Below are 21,269 nucleotides of genomic sequence, written 5' to 3' on the forward strand. Positions count from 1 at the left end.
ATTTGGCTCCCATCTGACCGTGATTTAAAAGGCAGAAAAGTGAACTTAGCGTTGTCAACTGAAATAAATATTCGCCATGAATCTAGAAATGTGAGGTATTGTCCATAACTCGTACGTTGTACCTTTTCATCTATGTATATCTAGATCATTACTATTAATAATAGACGTTGCATTCCACAAATAAAAATGAAATGTCAAATAATTTTCATCTATGTGTATGCCTACATAAAGGAAACACTCACTTACATTACTTCTATTCCGGATAAGTCACCATCAGTATCCTCTTCTGAATCACTGTTGCTATCAGGGTGAAAGGGTGAAAGAATGTTTTTTACTCAGTATTACTTAGCATTGTGTTATAGTGGCGTATAAAAATAAGAATTTTTGTGTTTTGTAGAACTAAAATACTATGTGTATCTATTCTTTTGTGTGTTAATATCTGAGATTGTGTGGATATATTTGTATGAGTTCTTTACCTTTTTTTTATGCCGGCACGTTCAGGTGTTTGATACATTCACTTATTCTTAATTTTAATAATTGATTCCAAATTCTCTTATACTTTGGTTAATTAACGCTATGATATGGAAGATAAAAGATCTTTTTTAAAAAAAATTCGGGAGCAGTACTACGATCAGAAGTCTAAGTAGGGAAATGATATATAATGTCAGAGCTTGCTTTGAGAAAGAAAGGGCAAACGATGGTATATTGTTATCAATTGTATCAATTGCAAAAATAATGGAGAGGATGTGTGATGCTTTGCAAAGAGGCAAACATTGAGTAATAAATAAACTAGTTTTTTTTTTCAAAATAAACGATTTAGGATCTACTACTAAGAAGTTTGGATAATCGCGGTTGGCAACATATCTTGCGCATGCGTAGTATCAACCATTTCCTCTCATTTTCATCTCACTCGCTCAGGAAGTAACGGCTTCAAAGTGCAAAGTTAGCTTGCGCCGTGTTTACCCACTGTGACCCACCACCCACCGTGACCCACTGTGACCCACCACCCACCATGACCCACTGTGACCCACCACTCACCATGACCCACTGCGACTCACCACCCACCGTGACCCACTGCGACCCACCGACTCAGTATGATCAACCGACTCACTCTGCTCACTGCATTGTAGACAGTATCTTCTGAAGACTGGTAAATTTGTCTTCGTTTTACTTTCAAGAATTTCATTTCCCTTCCTTTTCCATTTGTTTCTGTCTACTTACCTAAGGTGAGTATATCAAACTAAGTGAAAAATGACCTTCAGACACGTTTGGATATTGATATTTTTAATTGTAATAATAGCAATAGGACGTATACTACTACTTGGATTTCGAGACCTGTGAGTTTTTAGAGGAGTTAACTACTGGAATACATTTTTAAATCACTGTAATATATAAATTATTATATAAAAATTGAATGTAACTATGGGTGCCTGATCATCACGGTCAAATTGCGAAGTCAAATGAAATTACTTTTGGTATATAGTTAGGCCTTAATCCAAACTGAGATGTTATATTGATTTCATTATAATGCATAATATCCTGAGGAGGTAGTGAGGATCCGAATTTTTGAGATGAAGCTCCAAAACTTATGGAGCTGAAATTCAGTGTATTAACTCTTTATTGAAAATAAACAGAATGTGTCCAAGCATTTTTTTAAAATTCTCCTTTATGTGGGAGGGTGGGACTTTCTATATATGGAAAATTGTTAGTGAGTTGGTTTGTAAAAATGATCGAAAACGATCGATGTTATTTAAGAAAAGAAAAATGAAACAAAAAATACAGTGCTTGGCTTCGCATATGCATTGCTTTCTACTATAATAATTGCTGAAGCTTGTTTATTATATGGAGCGTTTACACCACAGAGCAATCAACCCTTAAAGTTGTGAGAAAAATGGGCATAAAATTTGAACTGTAAGCTTAATTTCACGGAAATTTTGAGTTTGGATTGTACGCATAATTATATGGAAAATTTTACACTTTTTCCCCCTTTACGTTGTTTCACTTACCTTGATTTGGAACTTTCAATTTTCATACTTTTTTCCACTGAAAAGTATCGATAATTCAACATTATGATAATTTAATTGAAATTAATCGTAATTTGGCACATGGCAAACAGCAGTATGGTAATTGAAGGGGAAAAAGAAGTGAAATTCCCATTCACCTCTGAACACTTTCCAGGAACCTCGTTCCCTTTCGCTTTCTAGACGGGGTAGGGAACTTGGGAATGGCATCAAACCTTCATGTGTAATTACAAAAAATAAATTTATAAACAAATAAGAAATCATCAGTTTATCAGGCTATAATTGATAATTTATTCACACGATTCCCTATCGAAGGCGTGGTAGATGAAGTTTCTGTTCTCCATGAATCGACATTGCCAACTGACATGGTCGATATGGAAAAGATGTTGTATGGTGATAGAGAGAGATACTTATTGCTGAGTATTTCAAAACTGACCAAGAAAAATCGTTATCAGACTTAAGTCTAACAAGCAGATTGTCCATGAGGAGTTGCAGAAATCGGGTAGAAGTATTATCAATTTCCATGACAGAGTGCGAACGGGAATTTCCCCTTATGAATTTACAGATGACTGATATTAGAAACAGACTAAGTGCTCAAACATTGTCTAACTTCTTGTTCATCAATGTTAAGGCCCACCGCTAGACAAGCTCGAAATAGACGAGCTAGTTATTTCTTGTCTGAAGGATGGACATACCCCTGCGGATGATTTACCGCGAAAAAGTTACCAACAGGAAATAAACCCGACTTCAGATTTGTTTTAAGGTGGAAAATTACGAATTATGGAAAATGGATGCTTGTATTACTAATGGCTTATTTGTGTTATTCAACTTTGTGCCTAATTTTTAGTAAGTCTCTTCTTTGCTTTAGGTAAACTACTTTGAATAAATATTCATAATAATTGCAATTATGCATATTTGTAACTTAAATATTTAACGTGGTGTTTTAGTGATTACACAAATTACAATTATGAGCATTGTTTATGGAGATGCTCTCACATAGGGTACCCGAGCACCTTTATACGCTATGAAAACTGATTTTTTCAATTCTTTTGTGAGAAAAATACTGTGAACTGAAAAACCATAACCTTTTCCATATTGTACAGGGGTATTTTCCTGCGAATAGAAGTTTCTTTTCGAATGCGTTCAGAAATTAACACTTGCAAGAATACTCTCTTAATACAAGTATATTTTAGGCACACACTAATTCTCCCCTCCCCACCTCGAACTGTTTCAATTTCCTCACTGACAAACACTTTACCATTTTATATCGTAAAGGTCAGATCCACCGTTATTGTAACAGAGTAGTACTTGAGCGATTGACTAGAAATTCAAACTCCGATTAGTGACAATGTCAGTCTTGTTTTATTACAAGTGTAAACTCTTTAGTCAGTACAGAAGAGGCCGTGGATCGTGTTCAAAGTTGATGACATGGATTTTGGTGAGTCAGAGTAGGACACAGTGGATGAGAGTGGTTCATGGTGGGTGGTGGTCACGGTGGGTGGTGGGTCAGAGTGGGTCATGGTGGTCGGTGGGTCAGAGTGGGTCATTGTGGGTGGTGGTGGGTCAGAGTGGGTCATGGTGGGTCGTGGGTCAGAGTGGGTCACGTTGGATGGTGGATCAAATTTTCATTGACCCATGCCAACTCTGGTCAGTAGTTTAGTATGACACTAATTATACGTCGAAACGACTCTGCATAAGGCGGAGTGAGTCCTACATTAATATAAGTATACAGTTTTTGAAAGAGCATAAAATGTAGAGATGCAAGGGCTCGGAAAAAACCCGGCTTTTTTTGAGAAAAACTCGGTTTTTTCTGCTTTGCTTTTTTGCATGGGAAATTTTGGGCTTTCTTCAAAATTCTGCTTTAAATTGATAAAGCAGACTTTGTTTCGCTTCTCTATAACACAAAAAGTTATTTAATTAGTGGTTGATGCCAATAATAATATAAAACGTCGAAAATAAACCATGAATTTCGAAAAGATATTTCAAACAATTTTACTTCAACATTTTTACATTATGAATTCCAAAGGATTAACCAGTGTATATAATAAAATTTTTTTAACCTCGTATATACAAAAGCAAGCAGAGTTGGCAAGAACCATGGTTGTTTCTGAAAATGCCAAAACCCCGTTTTTTGGGAGGAGTTTAAACCAGGTTTTTTTTGGGTGTAAACCAGGTTTTTTTTTTATTTAGATATTTTGCTTTATGTACTTATATTACTATTCACAGAAATAAGTTTGTTTCGCCTTGGTGTTATTATGCAACAACGGGATTATGCTGGAAGAGGTCCCATAAGCTTAGAGAAGTCCGGTCAGTAAATTTTTTAAATTGAGAAACTCCCACCCTAGCCACCGGGAAAATCCCGTCATTATTTTAAATGTAAAACAATAACGGGAAAATCCTGTTATTGCTTTCCATGTAAAATTTAAAGGTCAACGTATCATAATCAGTACGCTAAAACTGAGGTATTAAATTACAAATTTAGTATGTAGATATCATTGAAAGTCCAATCCAAGCTAATGTTGGAAGCTACGTAGGCAATCGATAAATTTTGCCAATTTCTATCAATATATTTAAGCAACCTTGGCTTCTTTATAAAACAACAGGCATGCAGAAATATATAATTTGGTTTCGTTTCGTATGTTTAGGCTTAACATCCTTACGTAATACCGAGGTTATCAAGGAGAAGACTCGCTTAAAGTGACCTCCGAACCGCTACTTGGTTCACACATGAAAGAAGGGCCGTGGTTCGACCGAGAATTGAACATGGGACACCTTGATTAAAAGGTGAAAAGGAAATAAGACTAATGCAGATTATTTGACATGTGGAAACGTCACCATGAAGTTCTCATTTTTTTAAAATTTTTTTGGTTTAAACCAATTATTTAAAAAAAACAGCTGGTGTAAACGAGCGAACCCTAAAAATAAAAACTTCTTTTTTTAAAAAATAAACAAATAACTAGCAAAATTTATGTAGTATTTTTACTTCAAAATATTCCATTTCCTCTTTTTGAAACAAAATAAAATTAAAATAAAACATAAGAAAAATACTTAGATTTATATGATACACTTAAAGGCTGCACACCTAGAGCTTTTGGTTCTGTATATTCTTGAAATTTTACATTTAAGTTTTATATAACCACCATCACGGTTTACCCAATCCTCAAGTTTTCTGAATTTTTAACAAGAGGGATTCAACATATCATTACGGAACCCCCCCCCCTACCAAAAAAAAAAGGACTACGAAATATATTTAAACTAAATACAACTGCACAACAAACATGACTGAGTGGTTAGGTTTTGCGCTTCCATCGGGAAGTCCTGGATTCAAACCAGCATTCGACCATTCTGACAAAGCTTTTCTTCATTCCACCTGTGAATGTAGAAATAGTGCGTGTACTGGCCGACTAGGAGTGTAGGAGTTGGCAGATTTCCTTTCTTATTGTTTTTAAATTGTTATTATTACTAATTACCAGCAGTGACGGTTTTGCGAAGGTTAGGGGGTCGGTCTTTCGGACTGAAGCTTGTTCCCCAAAGTTGCGGAATGTCTAAAACGAACGAAATATCTATTAGTTATGCCTTTACTCATAAACTTTAACCTCCCGTCAAATAAAAATTACGAATGTTTAGAAAAACTAAACATAAGTAAGAAAAACCCCTCCCAAAATACTTTTCTAAATTCGCCACTGATTATTTGTATAAATTGGAATTCAAGGTTGTATCCGGAAAATTATTGCTAAATCATTGCACAACTACAGTATAACAGAAATGTGGAAGTACGGTTTGACGGACATATTGAAAAACGTATGCTTTGACAGATATATAGAAAAACGTAAGTTTAACTTTTGTGCTACAATCTAGAGTACTAAGCTCTTAGAAATGAAACACGGATGACAAACTAAAATGATCTAGAGAAGAAAAAAAATGTCGTTAACTTAAAAGTTAAAATAAAGTTAAATAGCCTGTAAAATTGCCCTCAAATACTACATTCTTCATGTTAGCTTTAATTCGTAAAACATGTGCTCCATCCTTCTTGATGGTGAATTACAGAGCTAAAAATGGCATTTAGGTCATGGAATTCTTATCTAACTATAGAATATACTATAAGAAAGCTATTTAGATAGAAAAATCATGAAAATGAAAAAAGCCAAAATTTCCAAAATTCTCGTTTTTTTTCAAAAAAGCCGGCTTTTTATGTGAAAAAAACCATCGATTCAAAAAAGTCGGCTTTTTTGCATCTCTAATAAAATGACAAAAGCTTTTAGAGGAAACATTTTTCTAAATTCCGAATTGTAAAGAATCTGTGGCTATAAAAGTAACGTCACGCGCAACCAATCCTGAGTAAAAATGAAAATAACAAGAAAGCCTTTATATTTAGCTCAAAACTGCACTAGAATTAAATTGTAGAAGACAATTAGACAAACAAAATGAAAACAAGTTAGGATGCTCTAGCTCCAATGGTTACGGAGATATAGTGAATTACAGAAACGGTTAAATATTCGGCTTTCTCCTCCTTCTCCTCCCCTCCCGTGAGGTGTTTTTCTGACATCTGACATTTTTGTGATCAGTGATGGGTGTATATTCAAAAAAATATCGAATGCCAAATTGTTACATGATTTGCCCTTAAAACTCAATTTTTAAGACCGGATGCCTAGACTATATTGACAATTGATGAAATATGCACTTTTGGATTGTGTATCCCTGACTTCTTTTACGCTAAGAACCACCATCCACAGTTTCTGAAATTTGAAATAGGACCTATTGAAATTGAGCTTTTTGGCGATTTTGGACAGATCTAGCTTTGAAACTATGCACTTTTCGCCATAGGTCCATTTGAACTTTTTCTCTTATTTTGAAGTGAGGAATCACCTCTTACAGTTTGTCAGTATAGCTCATTAAGATCCTATATATATTAAATGTATTATTTTTTTTATTACAGTCCAAATAATGCTATTTCACGCACACTTAACATATGTACAGAGTTCCCACTTTTCTTGAAACTCTGTTGTAAGTTTCTAACTAATAAAAAAATAACTGACATTTTGTACGGTGCCAACATGGGCAAGGAGAAATCGTCTGACATACTCTGTAATAACGTCATATTAACAGTATAATGTATTTTTTCAAGTGGCACTACATTAAATTATTACACATTTCAAATTTACATATTACGTGAAGAGTTATCATATCATTTTGTGATTCAGTGTTACAAACTAGGAGGACACTACAGTATCACAAACACAAAATTTGGAGGCCTGTATAACAATAATGATGAAACTAGGTTGAACGGGGCAATATACATCTAAAGTACTTTAACCGTGACTGTAATATAGTATATTTCGATATAAAGGAACAAAGATACAAGCAACTGAAGATTTCACTTTAGAAAGATAAATAAAAACTTTTTTTTTTTATACATATTTCATTCATAAGTTTCACATCCAATCACATGAATGGCATTTAATACCATAAAGATCATAATGTCATTTGTAGCAATATGTCTCAAATCTTTCCGCACATATGATAAACAATGATAAAATTTGTTCCAAAAATTATTTTTGTAATGGTATAGAAGAAAAAGTAAAGCAACAAAAATTGTAAAAAAAAAAGAAAAAAAGAAATTTTAAACTTTTTAGCAATCTCTACCTACGTTTTAAACATACTCGGAACGATTTGTGATATCAAGTTACTGTAAATGGCATTATAATATTTACGTTTATTGAAAACAATCTACGTGATTTGATATGATACTTATATAGATAAATTTTTGAAACAGATTCTTTCGAAAGAAGTTAAAGTTTCTATTCGTTTTAACTTTCCTCCTACTTATTTGAAATCCGCCATATCATGACCATAGTATTCAACAGTAAGGTACAGATTGATTATAAGTGATTCATCAGGATTCAAATGACTATATTAAACATGTATAACGTATACAATAACGACTACACATGAAAATATACAGAATCTGTCCAAATTTTAGGCATACTGTTACAAATGTTCGATGTTTTTTCCTTTCGCCACACGACACGCGTCTGCGTAATAATCTAGTTCGTCTCACACGCGTTTCAAGATACTGCTACTGGTGGTTGTAAATTCAGCTGTATGAGATCCTGGAGTTCACTCATAGTTGTTGGTAATGGAGGCACTTGCACTTTGTCTTTGGCATGGCCCTAAAGGAAAAAAAATCACAAAGTGTCTTGTCGGGAGATCTAGGAGGTCATGGGAAAAACTCAAAGCCTTCTTCACCATATTATCCATTCCAACTGGTGATACGAAACACTTGGACGTTCTGTGCTTTTACTTTTTACAGTTAGTGACTAGGCGGTGCAGTTGCAACTGCAAACTGTCTACGGAATGCGCGTTCGTTGTAGGGTTAACAAGCGTAAAACCTTTCTCATACTCTAGAACACAGAATGCTTTGTGCTACATAGACGTAATTTTGGAAACTAGGTTTGTGTTGCCATCTATTGCCACGAGCCACGGATATGAGAAGTTAAAATTTCGAATGTGTTGTTGTGTTTCATCATTAGCACAAACATATTTTATTAACACTTTTCGACATATTTCAATTTAAAACCTTATTAATCATTTATAATCACCATATTCTTTGAATGTGCATTCCCACGCTAATCGTAGTTCTATCACTACTCTTATATACGTATCCGAAACTTAGCTGTTTGTGATACTGTGATATTCTTAGTTTATAACGATATAAAAATGATATTGTAAGTTTTCAATCTGCATGTAGATTTGAACTATGTAATTATATGACGTAATACAATTTAATAAAACTAAAGTTCATATTGGGTTGGCAACATTGATAGCTTGATGATATTGGAGACCATGTCAAATAATTTGTCGACATATATTTGCATTGCACAAACTTTCAGTGTTTTTTTAATATATATTAGCTGGAACATTACAAAGTCGTTTGAAAATATTCACGATTATTCGTCCTATATATATCGTGGAAGTTTAAATGTTGACATAAAACTAATAAATCCATTGAACTTCCTAGCTCTCTAAAACAATAAACCTGTTATTATAACGAATATTTTATGGAATTGTACAAGTATTCATTTATAGAAGTGACCTCTTTTTCAGATTTTTTATTGTAGTTACAATTCGTTTTCATTTTATAGTTGTAGGATACTTTTGACGAAGCATTTATAAAGTAAAACACCCTTTTTTTTCATAGGGGTTAATGAAAAGAATTGCTCACTTCGTAATATGCCCAGAACATACGAAAGCATGATCTCGGATTATTGTACACGATTTATTTTTTTTTAAATTAATGTTTTAAATCGTAAATATGCAGGGTAGATAATTTATCTTCATACACCCTTGTAACTTTTTAACTAATGAACAAAAATGCTGATTTTTTTTTACCACATAAATATCGGCAAGGAGACATTCTTTGGCATATTCTTCGATACAACAAACTTAACAGGGATCTAAACCTAAAGCTTTTTTTTTTTTAATGATACTTCTTCAGGATATTACATGTTTCAAATCTATATGTAAAGGGAAAACAGAAAATACTACCCTCGCCATGGAAACTAAGGACGCTGTAGTATCACAACTTCGAAAAATAACCAAATTTTGCAAGGTTCTACAAGAGCAATAACCCAAGTGAGATAGATGGGGTAATGCACATTCAAAGTACCTTACTGTCGAATACTGCGGTCATTATATGGCGTATTTTAACCCTTAGAATCCCGGAAAATAGTGCTGACGTTAAATACCACTGGGGTCCATTGGACCCCAGGACAAAAGTTCATTATTTAAATGCATTTTTTCTTTGTAAATGAGGAATGAAATAATTAATAACAATCTTTAGGTTTTATGGTCATGACAGTATAACAGTGGTTTAGTTACAGTTCTTGTAATGTTTATATATTTCAAATTTGTAACTATACATCCTAGATAAGAATTTTATTTTATTATTTCAAAAGTGCTTTCACAATTATTATTGTTATTTTTCATACTTAAAATTTAATATTTGAATTAGGATATTTAAAATATTTGTTTTCATTTTACCACCTTCCAATTCTTTCTTCATTTTGTCTCTAATTTTCTGTTTAGAAGTACACATAGTGTTTGGAAACATAGTACATGTAATTAATTTCATTGTTATACCTACTATATTATTTTTGCATAAACAACATTTTATTTCTTTTATAACACAGAAAACATATAAATTGTTAAACACGTTGATGCAATATATTTAGCCAATAACGTAACGTTCAATACAAAGAGCTTAAGCACTTGTCACACACAACTTTTCATTGCAAACGTAGTTTTTGCACCTTGTGCAAGATTTTCTCTCTCCTTTCCACGGTGACATATATTCTTTCAAACTGGTTCATGATCATTTTTGGCTGTATTCCTGGGAGTAGTTGGAATGTCACAAATGTCTTCATATTGAACGCCTCCTCTTTTCCGAGTGCTATTAAAAGTTTCCTTCTTGAGTTGTTTGTTGAAAGCAGAGAGTGAAGGAAAGTCCCTAATATATACGCATTCAATACTCTTACATTTACGTGGGCAATTTTCTTGTCATTCTCTTGAATCTAAAATGCTGAACCTTTTGATCCATGGTATCCACTTCTTCTTTGTTTGCATTATAATCTTCTGTGATTTGAGGTTTGTCAGGGTGAGAATGCATTGTACTAAGGCGAGTTACAACTTTAGTTGGCTTAGGAGAAGAAGATACTATCATTACATTGTCTTGAAATCCAAACATGGTTGTGAACTTCTTTCTCTCCTTAGAAACCGAGAAATGTGATGGCAATTCTGGATTATTCCGTCGTATTGTACCAACTAATATCAGGCGCCTTGAAAGCAAATCCTGTGCAAGTAAGATCCATGACCACCTTTTATCTTGTTCAATTTCTCTGGAATCTTCTGAGCTCTCCCGCGTGTTTATTTGCATCTTCCAAGCATAGTTTATTGTACTGTAATATAAAACCCAAATTTTAATACCATTCTTCCCTGGTTTTGAAGGTATTTTTTCTACGTCTCAAAGCTGAATTATCAAATCGCATTTAGATTTGAAATTTATTATGACTTATTATCTTGGAAAATACTAGATACTCACCCGAGCGACTCTACAATTGACTGGCATATTCTTTTTCGGATTTATACACACCAATAAGTAACAACGTACCTACAAATTTCTTCAGTTCAGTTTCATTCATTTCGTTCAACCGATCACAGAAAGCTATCCGTTCCTCCGTGTTTGTCCATTTACATATCAATTTCAGGAGTGGAGGCCGAAAATACAATACAAATGCAGATGATTTTGAGTCATATTCTCTAGCTGCAAAATGTGAAGGTTCTGGCTTCTCACTAACAATGATTCTGCTTGGTATTCTACTTTGAATCGCTGTTGAAACATTCCAAATTTCATCACTTCGTGAAACATAGAATCTCTCTTTATTACCTGATATACTTGGTTGATCCAATGTCTCCTGCTGATTATAATTTAGATCTGATCCATTATCACTGAAACTTCCTTCCAAGAAAAGATAATCTGTTTCATTGTTGTCATCTGAAAGTAAGTAGTCACTGTCTTTCCAGAATCCACACTTTCTTTTATATCAAGCAATTGAGCAACTTTTCCTCTCCCACTCATTGCCAATACATAAAACACTACTGAAATCACTAGAAACATTCGGAACCGCACTTCTGTTTTGTCGTGTATGTTACATTGGGAAAAGTAACGGCTTAACGTTTAACACGACTGAAATCAATGCAAACAGTAAACTGTCAAACATAGTCTTGGGGTCCATTGCACCCCACTGGGAGTTCTAGGGTTAAATAACTAGAAACAAATGTTCAAGAAACAAACATTTGACCTTTTTCATAGGACTTCCGAGATAATATTTAGATAATTAGCACATGAAGTTACGTCCATGGTTTCCAGTAGGCATACGGATCATGACGGTGGTTACAGCAATTCAATACTTCGAACCATTTGGAAGATATGAAAAAATGTAATATTTTATCAATTGCTTAAAATGGCATATTGTGAGAATTTTTTAAAACAACTTTTGGTTTACTTTGCTTGTATTCCACTACATAAATACATTTTTGTAGTGACATTACAGCCAGTTCTAGAAACTACGTACTTTAAGCAGTGTTGCAAACTAACAAGTTTTACCAAAACTCCAGAACAGTCTGAGATATCAAATTGCTGTAAATGGAATTGTGATCTCACATCCATTGAAAATCATCTATACAGTTGTATGAGATACTTATCTAAGCAGTTTTTTCTTAAATAAAGGCTTTTGGTAAAAGTCAAATTTTCAATCCATTATAATTTTGTTCGTATTCATTTGAAATCCGTCAAATATGATCATAGTATTATCTCAAAGGTATATATTGTCTCATTTGTCTCACTTGCGTTATTACTGCTATAGAAGTCACCAAAATTTGGATGTTCATGGTCCTGTAGCGTTGTTAGTTTCCAACACTGCATAACAAGTGTGGTATTGTATGTTTTCCTTTTACACGTAGATTGAAATATATAACCTGACGTGGTGTCATTTGAAAAGATACAACTTCACGTTGGCTTGGCTCACTGTTAACCTTGTGCTATCCGAACAAAGTCTCCCTGCCGATATTTGCATGATGCAGAATTTTAGCAGTTTTTGTCCATTAATTTAAAGTTTACAAGAGAATATCAAAATAAATGGTCTACCTTGTCTGTGTATCTATCATACAATTTTTAAGACAAATTTTACGTTTTCATTTTAAGCAAGGATTTCTTTTTATTTTCTTTTTATAAAAACAGAAATGTAAGATTATTAAATCTATTTATATATTATAAAATTGAAAGTGACTCTTAATCTCTTAAACCATCCGACCGACCTCGTTCAAATTTTCAATATTGAAGAGGTTCGGGCCTGGGAGTGTTTTTACCATTTCATTTTGAGGGTAGAACTTAGGGGAGCTGGATGTGGTAGTTATAAAAAGAATAAAACTTAATAACTCTTGAACCAAACGACCAATCTTGACAAAATTTTTAACATAGATGAAGTTCGGTTGTGGGACATTTTTATCGTTTCACTTTGACGGAGCAAAATAGAGGAGAAGGAGGAGGTGGAGATATATAAAAATCACTATACTGTAAATAAAAATAAAACTGATTAGGTTTGTGACTTAATAGCTCTTGAACCACCTGACCGATCTCGGCCAAATTTTCAACAAAGATAAGGTTTGAATCTGAAATGGTTTTTATCATATCACTTTGACGGTAGAACTTAGGAGAGGGGAGGGGAACGGGAGATATATAAAACTAATAAAACTTAACTCTTGAACCACCCAACCAATCTCGATGAAATTTTTAACATAGATGAGGTTTAGCCCTGTGATTATTTTTATTATTTTACTTTGACGGGCCGCTGAGATGGACAGTGACTTTTTCGATACTGTTTAAATCCAAATTCAGCTTCGGGAAGGGGGAAAAAGAAGATATATAAATTATTGAAAATGATCGATATCAGTGTCGAATCTATAGTTTCCGGGGTCGCTGAGACGAAGAGTGACACTTCAGATGCCGTGCCTCTCAACACGAGGCAGTCAGAGGGGTAGATATATAAAATCATCAAAAGTGACCGATATTAATGTCGAACCATAGTTTTCGGGGTCACTGAGATGATCAGTGACAGCTCTGATGCCGTTCAAATTCAGCTGTGCCACATGGAAGAAGAGGAGGGGAGAGAATTATAAAAATTATCAAGAATGACCGATACCAGATAGCGCTTTAGTAATAGTAAAAAGTAACTAACGGAATATACTGCTATTTTTTCTTAATTTAATCCAACGAAGCGGGTAAGTGATGTTACTTACATGTCTACTATAAATCAATATCCATAACAATGGGAGATTGGGATAATAATTGAGTTGTATTTTGTTTAATACGACTAGATTACTTATATGAAAACATTGTATTCACGAGCTATAAATTATAAACTGTTGTTCTTAATGTGAATAATAATACTGAACGTTAAAAAAAGGAACAAATTTAAGAACTAATAGTAAGTAAATTAATGTGTGTACACGTAAAGAATAAAACTTAATGTTTACCAAAAATAGTTTTCTAATGATAACTGAATTTTTTTTTAAATATATAAATTAAACGTTCCGCTTACCTTAATATTGCGCTTTGAAATAATGTCTTCATAATCAACTTCACTTGAATCACAAATGTAAACAAATGCTGTTAACGAAGTTTGATATTAGAACAACTAGATATTCTAAATTTTAATATGTCTTAACTTTTCTTTATTAATTTTACTGCAAAAGAAACCACTTACTTACCAGAATATAATTAATTATAAACAATTGCAATTAAAATTATTGTTCTTATGTATAATATTAAGAATGGGAAGATAGGTAAGAAAGTTTTTTTTTTTTTTTTTATATGATTGATAGATTTGGTTGGTCAATTCCTATAACACTGACACACTTTAAGGATTTTACTTTGTACTTTCAAGATTCAGTAAGAAATGTCTTTGGTTTCAAACATCTTTCTTATTATTTTCTATACTTTACGAAACTCACTTTTGGTTTCGCTAATAACTCTTTGCATTCATTTTTGTTTTTATATAACTATATATACGTGGTTCTCAAAGTGAGCGTTAATGTCCCCCAGGAATATTATCGTTTTCAAAAGGGCGCTGGAAGAAAGAGGGGTGATTACGGAGTGATAGACTATTTAGGGGGTGTTTGAGAGATTTCATGACCTATTAGACTTTTTCTTATTATTGGATGAAAAGCATGGTACATTTTACAAATTATCAAAGTTAAAAATTGATTTTACAAATTATTATTATTTTCCAATTAGGAGCTAAATATTTAATGATTCTTAGCAACAACCACTTAATAAAACGTAATTTTTTGCTGCATTTACGTATATTCAGAGGTATTGGTGAAAGATACACAACCGACATAAAAATTCCGTTGCCGTAGCTTTAAAAATGTCGGGCCAAGAAGTGCTCTAAACTGGAAAGATTACAGTTTTCGGGGGGGGGGGAAGGGGATACAAAGAAAAATATGCTAACTTAAGACAAATAGACATAGAAACTTTCACTATATATATAAGGTTGACCATGTGTCTTGATACGTCCTTATAACTATAAACTAATTACAAATAAGACTGAAATTTTTTAAAGTGTCAGTATCAGCAGGGCATCATCTTTTGGTATACTCAGTGATACTAGAGGGTTAACAGTGTTGCCAGCACAATATAAAGTTCCTTTTATCAAATGCCACTACGTCAGGTTATTACACATTTCAAATTGATATGTTAAACGGATAGACCAAGGGCCAACGGAGTGATAACTTCCCCCACTAGAGAATTTTTGCCACTATATTAGTAATGTTCCTTAGGGTCTTAGAATGAAAAAATATTTGTTGGTCAACATATAAGTGCAACACCTGAATCCTGGGACCCTTAACCCTTTAGCACCCGTGCATTTACAAACATTAATGGAATCACATTGAATGACCTAGGTCGGACCGTTAGTGCAACTCTGATACAAGTTATACCTCCATCGATTTGTAAGAGTGTAGGCTTACAGTTTACGTAATGGACGAGATACTTCTTTGAACAAAGGAAAACTATTTAAGGGCTATTTAAGAAAATTTACCTAAAAAGTCCCTTCTCGCGATTCCTTTAGTAATTACGTGGCAACACAGCAAACTAGGTGAATAATAAAATGTATTTATGTGTCCTATGTTATGTTCAACTTAAACTGAAAATTTCCTCTTGATCCACCGAACAGCAGCAGAGGAAATATTTTTTTTATAGTTTTCACAGATTTCATAATAATTGATTTTCATGGAAATACGAGTATGACTTTGTGTTATTGATCCGACCGTCAATGCAACACTGGAACAACTTGTACCTCGATCCATTTGTAAGAGTGTAGGCTTTCAGTTTACGTAATGAACGAGACATTTCTGCGTACAAAGGAAAAACAATTGAGGGATATTTAAGAAAATTTCCCTAGAAAAGTCTCTTCTCTTGATTCTTTTTGTTATTACGTGGCAACACTGCAAACCAGGTGAATAATAAACTGTATTTATGTGACCTATTTTATGTTCAACTTAAACTGAAAATCTCGTCCTGATCCGTCAAATAGCAACAGACGAAAAATGTATTTTATAATCTTCACAAGGTTCAATAATAATTGATTTTCATGAAAGTACGAGTATAACTTTGTGTCAACGTACAGTTATTACGTGGCAACACTGCAAACTAGGTGAAAAATAAATTTTATTTATGTGCTCTGTTTTATGTTCAACTTAAACTGAAAATTTCATCTTGATCCATCAAATAGCAGCAGAGAAAATATGTATTTTATAGTCTTAACAAGGTTCATAATAATTGATTTTCATGGAAGTACGAATATGGCTTTGTGCCAATGTTCTGTTTTATTTATGTATCGAAAACAAGTAATACAAATTATTCTTGTTGATTTTATAATGGCAAAAGTTCCCTAATGAGGGGGAGTTATCATCCCCTTGGCCCTTGGTCTAGAGGATTAGAATGTTACATATATTATTCAGTGTTGGTAACTTTGGACGCTACAGTACCACGAACGTCCAAATTGTGATTACCTTCAGAGCGTTACTAACGGAAGTGAAACAAACGAGGCAATACACACCCGAAGTACTTTAGTGTATAATACTTAGATCATGATACGATGGATTTCGAATAAATATGATCAAAGTTATAAGCAGGGGCGTCATTTCAGACTTTGCTTGAGGGGGGCAAGAGCACTACCAACATAAGACTTTCACGTTTTGTACTAGTATATTAGTAGACAAGAAATTAAAGTATATGTGTTTCTCAAACTCTTAGGAGGGCAATTGCTCCCTTCTGCCTCTCCTAAATTTCGCCCCTGGTTATAAGGTATTGAAAATTTAAATTTTTTCAAGAACTTTTATTTCGAGAAACTGCATAAATAAATATCACATTCAAATACATAGGTAGTGTTCAATAGACGTTTACAGCAATTCCATATCTTAAATCGTTCAGGAGACATCATAAGAAACGTTAAAGTTTACAGCACTGCTAAAACTTATGTAATTCCGAAGAATTGCTGTATTTATATCTATCAAAAGTATTGTGGCAATGTTGAGAGCAAAGAGAAAAAATATGTTTTAGAATGTTCCTGTAAATACGCTGTTTTAAGCAATATTTAAAATATTACAATTTTTTCCTTATCTCGTGAATGGTTTGAGGCAGGGTTTTTTTAACCTAGTGGTCACGAGAAGGTTTCATGGGGTTCGCGAAGATAAGCGGAAAGATGAATGAACTGACCAAATTTGTTTTTAATCCATTTTCTTAGGAAAGTAACTGTGTCCACTTTATACGAGAAATGGATTCTACTGTAACTATAGAAATAAATATCTTGATATATCTGCAATAGGTATATTAGAAATCCCACACAAGCTTATTACAAACCAGAAATTATAAGGGGCAAGACTATGTGATAAAACGGAGTCGTGAGAGGAATTAGGTTGAGAAGGACTGATTTGAAGGATCAAATTGCTGTAAATGACATTATGATCTTTATGTCTTTTTAAAAATCATTTATGTAATGTTCTACTTTTCAAACACTTTATTAAAGAAACTCCTTTGGGAAGAGTTAAACGTTTATTTAAAAAAATGTTTCTACTTGTTCGATATATTTAATATGATTACCGTAGTATTCGATATTTTAAATGTAATTTATCCCATCTATCTCACTTGAATTATTACTGTTGTAGAGCCCTTCAAAATTTGGTTTGTTTTCGAAGTTTGCTATACTTGGTGTTCTTAGTTTGCAACACTACTTAACAAGTGTGATACTGTAAGTTTTCGTTTTATATATGGTTTTGAAATATGTAATAAACTGACGTAATGTTATTTGCAAAATACAACCTTATGTTGGATTGGCGACACTGTTAACCCTGTGACCAAATAATGTCTCCCCGCCGACATTTGCATGACACAATATTTCAGTATTTTTTTGCCCATTAATTTAATTTACAAGGCCATATCAAAGTAAAAGGTTCACCCTGTATATACAAATATTCTTCGAGGCTAATTTTAAGAATTGAAGCTTATTTCTGGTTCTTAGACTGCTTCGTCCAAACCTTAAGTTTAACCTATGCATGGGTGGATTCCATTACGATGTCGGGATACACAATTCCATTCATCCAAGGAGGTGCTAGGCTCGAAAAGTTGAGAATCACTGCTATCTTTGAAAGCAACCTTGCTAAATAGATCTTTGAATTTTGGATTTTATCAAATTAAAAAGAACTATGTGGTAAGGGTGATCGTATGAATACGTTTGGCTGTTTTGTGTTTGCAAAAAATGCAGTCCATTGTTTTAAGTTGAGCTTTGAAGAACATTGATCATAATTTTGCATTATCACTTTAGACATTTTGGCTGTTTGTTTATGTGAGTATTAATTTCTTCTTCTTTGCGCTCATCATCATCATCATCGCCATTTTACATGGCTTTCAGTTATTTAAATTAGTATATTTCATCTATTTAGATCTTCAAAATTCCATCAAAGAGTCTTGGTATAATTTCTCTTTTCTTTTAAATTCAGGTTATTATCATTAGCGTTGCCATCTTCACAATATCTTACTTTATATATATATATATATATATATATATATATATATATATATATATATATATAGAGAGAGAGAGAGAGAGAGAGAGAGAGAGAGAGAGAGTAAGATATCGTAAAGATTGCAACGCTAATGATAATAACCTGACTTAAAAAGAAAAGACTTTTATATATATATATATCTGGATTCTTATTGTTTCTTAATTTGGAAACCTATATAGAAAATTGAAGTCTTTCCAACATCCAACTTTGTGAAGTCTATCTTTACGATAATTTCATTATAATTGTACATAATTCAAAGCTTTCGTGTGATACCATTTTTCTTAACTCATTGAAATTTAAAGATTTGGTATTTATTAATAACTTGAATATTTCTTTGTAGTTCCACTCAAGGGACAATCAACCATCTACTTTACATGATAATTAAAGATATTTTAATACTACTTAGAAAATATATCTTTATTATTAGAAATTTAAACAAAATAAGTGTCAAATTGCATGCGAAAGCGAAAAAGAAAATGAACAAAGCATGCGAAAGTAGACTAAATAAGTATTATTATGGAAAGACAAACATAACTAACAAACAATTAGTACTCATGATGGGAAAAAGTAGTGTATATATGTATATTATTTTCTCGAAATAACAAAACAGCCGTAATTTCTTGAAGTGAATAGAAGTACTTATCACTGATAATTACAAATAAAATAAGAAATTTACCGTACTGTAACTTGAAGCTCAACTGAAAATAATGGATTTGGAAAGAATAATGTATTTAAGATCAATTTGAATTTCTTTATCTCTTTAGATGTTCGTGATACTGATCACAACTTGTACTCTACAACCTCGCTTCTCCAGTCTCGATTTGCAGGTAATAGCTATTGAAGATGTTCTCAATTGAACATATTATAAATCAATTTTAATTTAATTTACTTTATACTCTATCGTGTTTGGAGTTAAGATACATTTACATGCTTACATCACGGTGTAGTATATAATTTCAAGACCTACTAGGAAACAAATAAAACACCTCAATATAATATGGCAAATAAAATATAATCCTTGAGTCATTTTATATTTAGCATGGGAAATTTCTTAATCAAATATTAAGTGAGTATGCAAATACCATCAAAAGAATACATTTTGAAGGTGGGTTTTTTAATGTCATATAGCCTTGATGCTGAACGGAACACTAAGGAAAAAACTTGATGTCATACTTGAGCTAGTATTTACTGTTTTCCTTAAGAATGTTTCACTTTGCCACAATCTATATTTTGCATTTATAAATTGTAGGGATGTTTAGCTATACGCAGTATAACAGTATTTTTGATAAGGTTTGCCCAAGAGACTAAACTTGTATAAATGCTGTCTCGTCTCAGAAAATTTGGCCTTTCTCATCTCGAAGACAATAAGAGGCACACTTATAGTAACAGAAGTAATAAGAGAAGATTTGGGCTACCGAAAACTAAACAATTCGAAACATGAACAAAATTGTAAAAATGTTAGATCTTTGCAAAAGCCTTCAACCGAATAAAATTCGACACATCATCAATCCCTCCTCTTTAAGATTGCTTTATGAATACATTGCCAAAACATGGCTTGCACCAGAAGGAAGGATTGTAATGAAATACTTAATAATGAAAGTATTATTTCCTGTCGTTTGACCGCTTCGTCACCAAACATTTAGAGATGCCTTGATACACATCAACGTACGCCTACCCTATCCAAAATTTACAAAGGGTAAATGATTTTTTAAACTTTTTAGAAGTCAAAAGGTCAAGGTAAATTTTGACAGAAACCTTAGTTCAGCAGTGCATTGGATCACGCAGAGGCATATTAACTTGCAAAATTAAACTTGGCATGGTACATTGTACGGCAAAGGCAGAATACATTTCCCCTTAGGAAGGGTGTTATCTTGGTCGGGGATCATGGTAGTACCTCTGACAGTTTGAGTAGCGAATATCACTTTCCTTGATGAATAAAAAATATCAAAAGAAATTATATTTCTTTCTGTGGTAATTTAGAGAATGTTTATGATCATAGCCACTTGTTTTAAAACACGCCAACATTTTCTCAAACAAAAGTTTTCAATTGCTAACATATGCTCTCGTGTTATGTATGTGGATGTCATTGTACTGTTTACTACAAGTGTGAGCGTATTACGTCAATAGAACGATTTTTAAATTACTCCTAATACGTATGGTTTATTTACAGCTTCAGTCTTTTATATAGATGTGGTAATCCTTATTTCACAAAACTGGTGAACTTAGTTTAAAACTAAATCCAATGAATTTCAGTTTCCACTTTTTGCAATTAAGGCATTCGTTAGCAAATATGTCGTTTTGAGAGATGTATTATCGTTAATACCAGTCGAAACCAAAGCTTAATTTAATATCAGGGTAGAAGAATTGACTATGTAAAAGGAAATATATATTGTCATTTCTGGAACTTGTTATGAAACTAAACATTACCAAAGTTAGTTTAGTAAATCAAGACTCTTTAAAAAAATACAGATCGTGACAAAGTATATACAACTTCTGTCTAGACAGTTCGGTAACTGTGTCTATATTTCGAATGGATTGTTGCTTTACCTTCGAATAATCTCGATTGTT

The 21,269-nt window shown here is 33.0% G+C and overlaps 1 protein-coding gene across 3 annotated transcripts in view; it reads left to right on the forward strand.

The window, feature by feature from the left end:
- Nucleotides 1–21,269, forward strand: part of Hr51 (photoreceptor-specific nuclear hormone receptor 51) — a 1,106,739-nt gene that overhangs the window by 496,828 nt on the left and 588,642 nt on the right. For 2 of the 3 annotated variants that reach the window (XM_081748470.1, XM_081748472.1), the window contains exon 4: nucleotides 19,466–19,528. The exons of the other annotated variant lie outside the window; for it this stretch is intronic. In XM_081748470.1, coding sequence (XP_081604596.1) covers nucleotides 19,466–19,528 — 63 coding nt within the window. The remainder of the gene's footprint in view (nucleotides 1–19,465; nucleotides 19,529–21,269) is intronic. 3 annotated transcript variants of the gene reach the window in all.

Source organism: Thermobia domestica, chromosome 2 (assembly GCF_964235325.1).
Source record: "Thermobia domestica chromosome 2, izTheDome1.hap1.1, whole genome shotgun sequence".
Taxonomy (NCBI): domain Eukaryota; kingdom Metazoa; phylum Arthropoda; class Insecta; order Zygentoma; family Lepismatidae; genus Thermobia; species Thermobia domestica.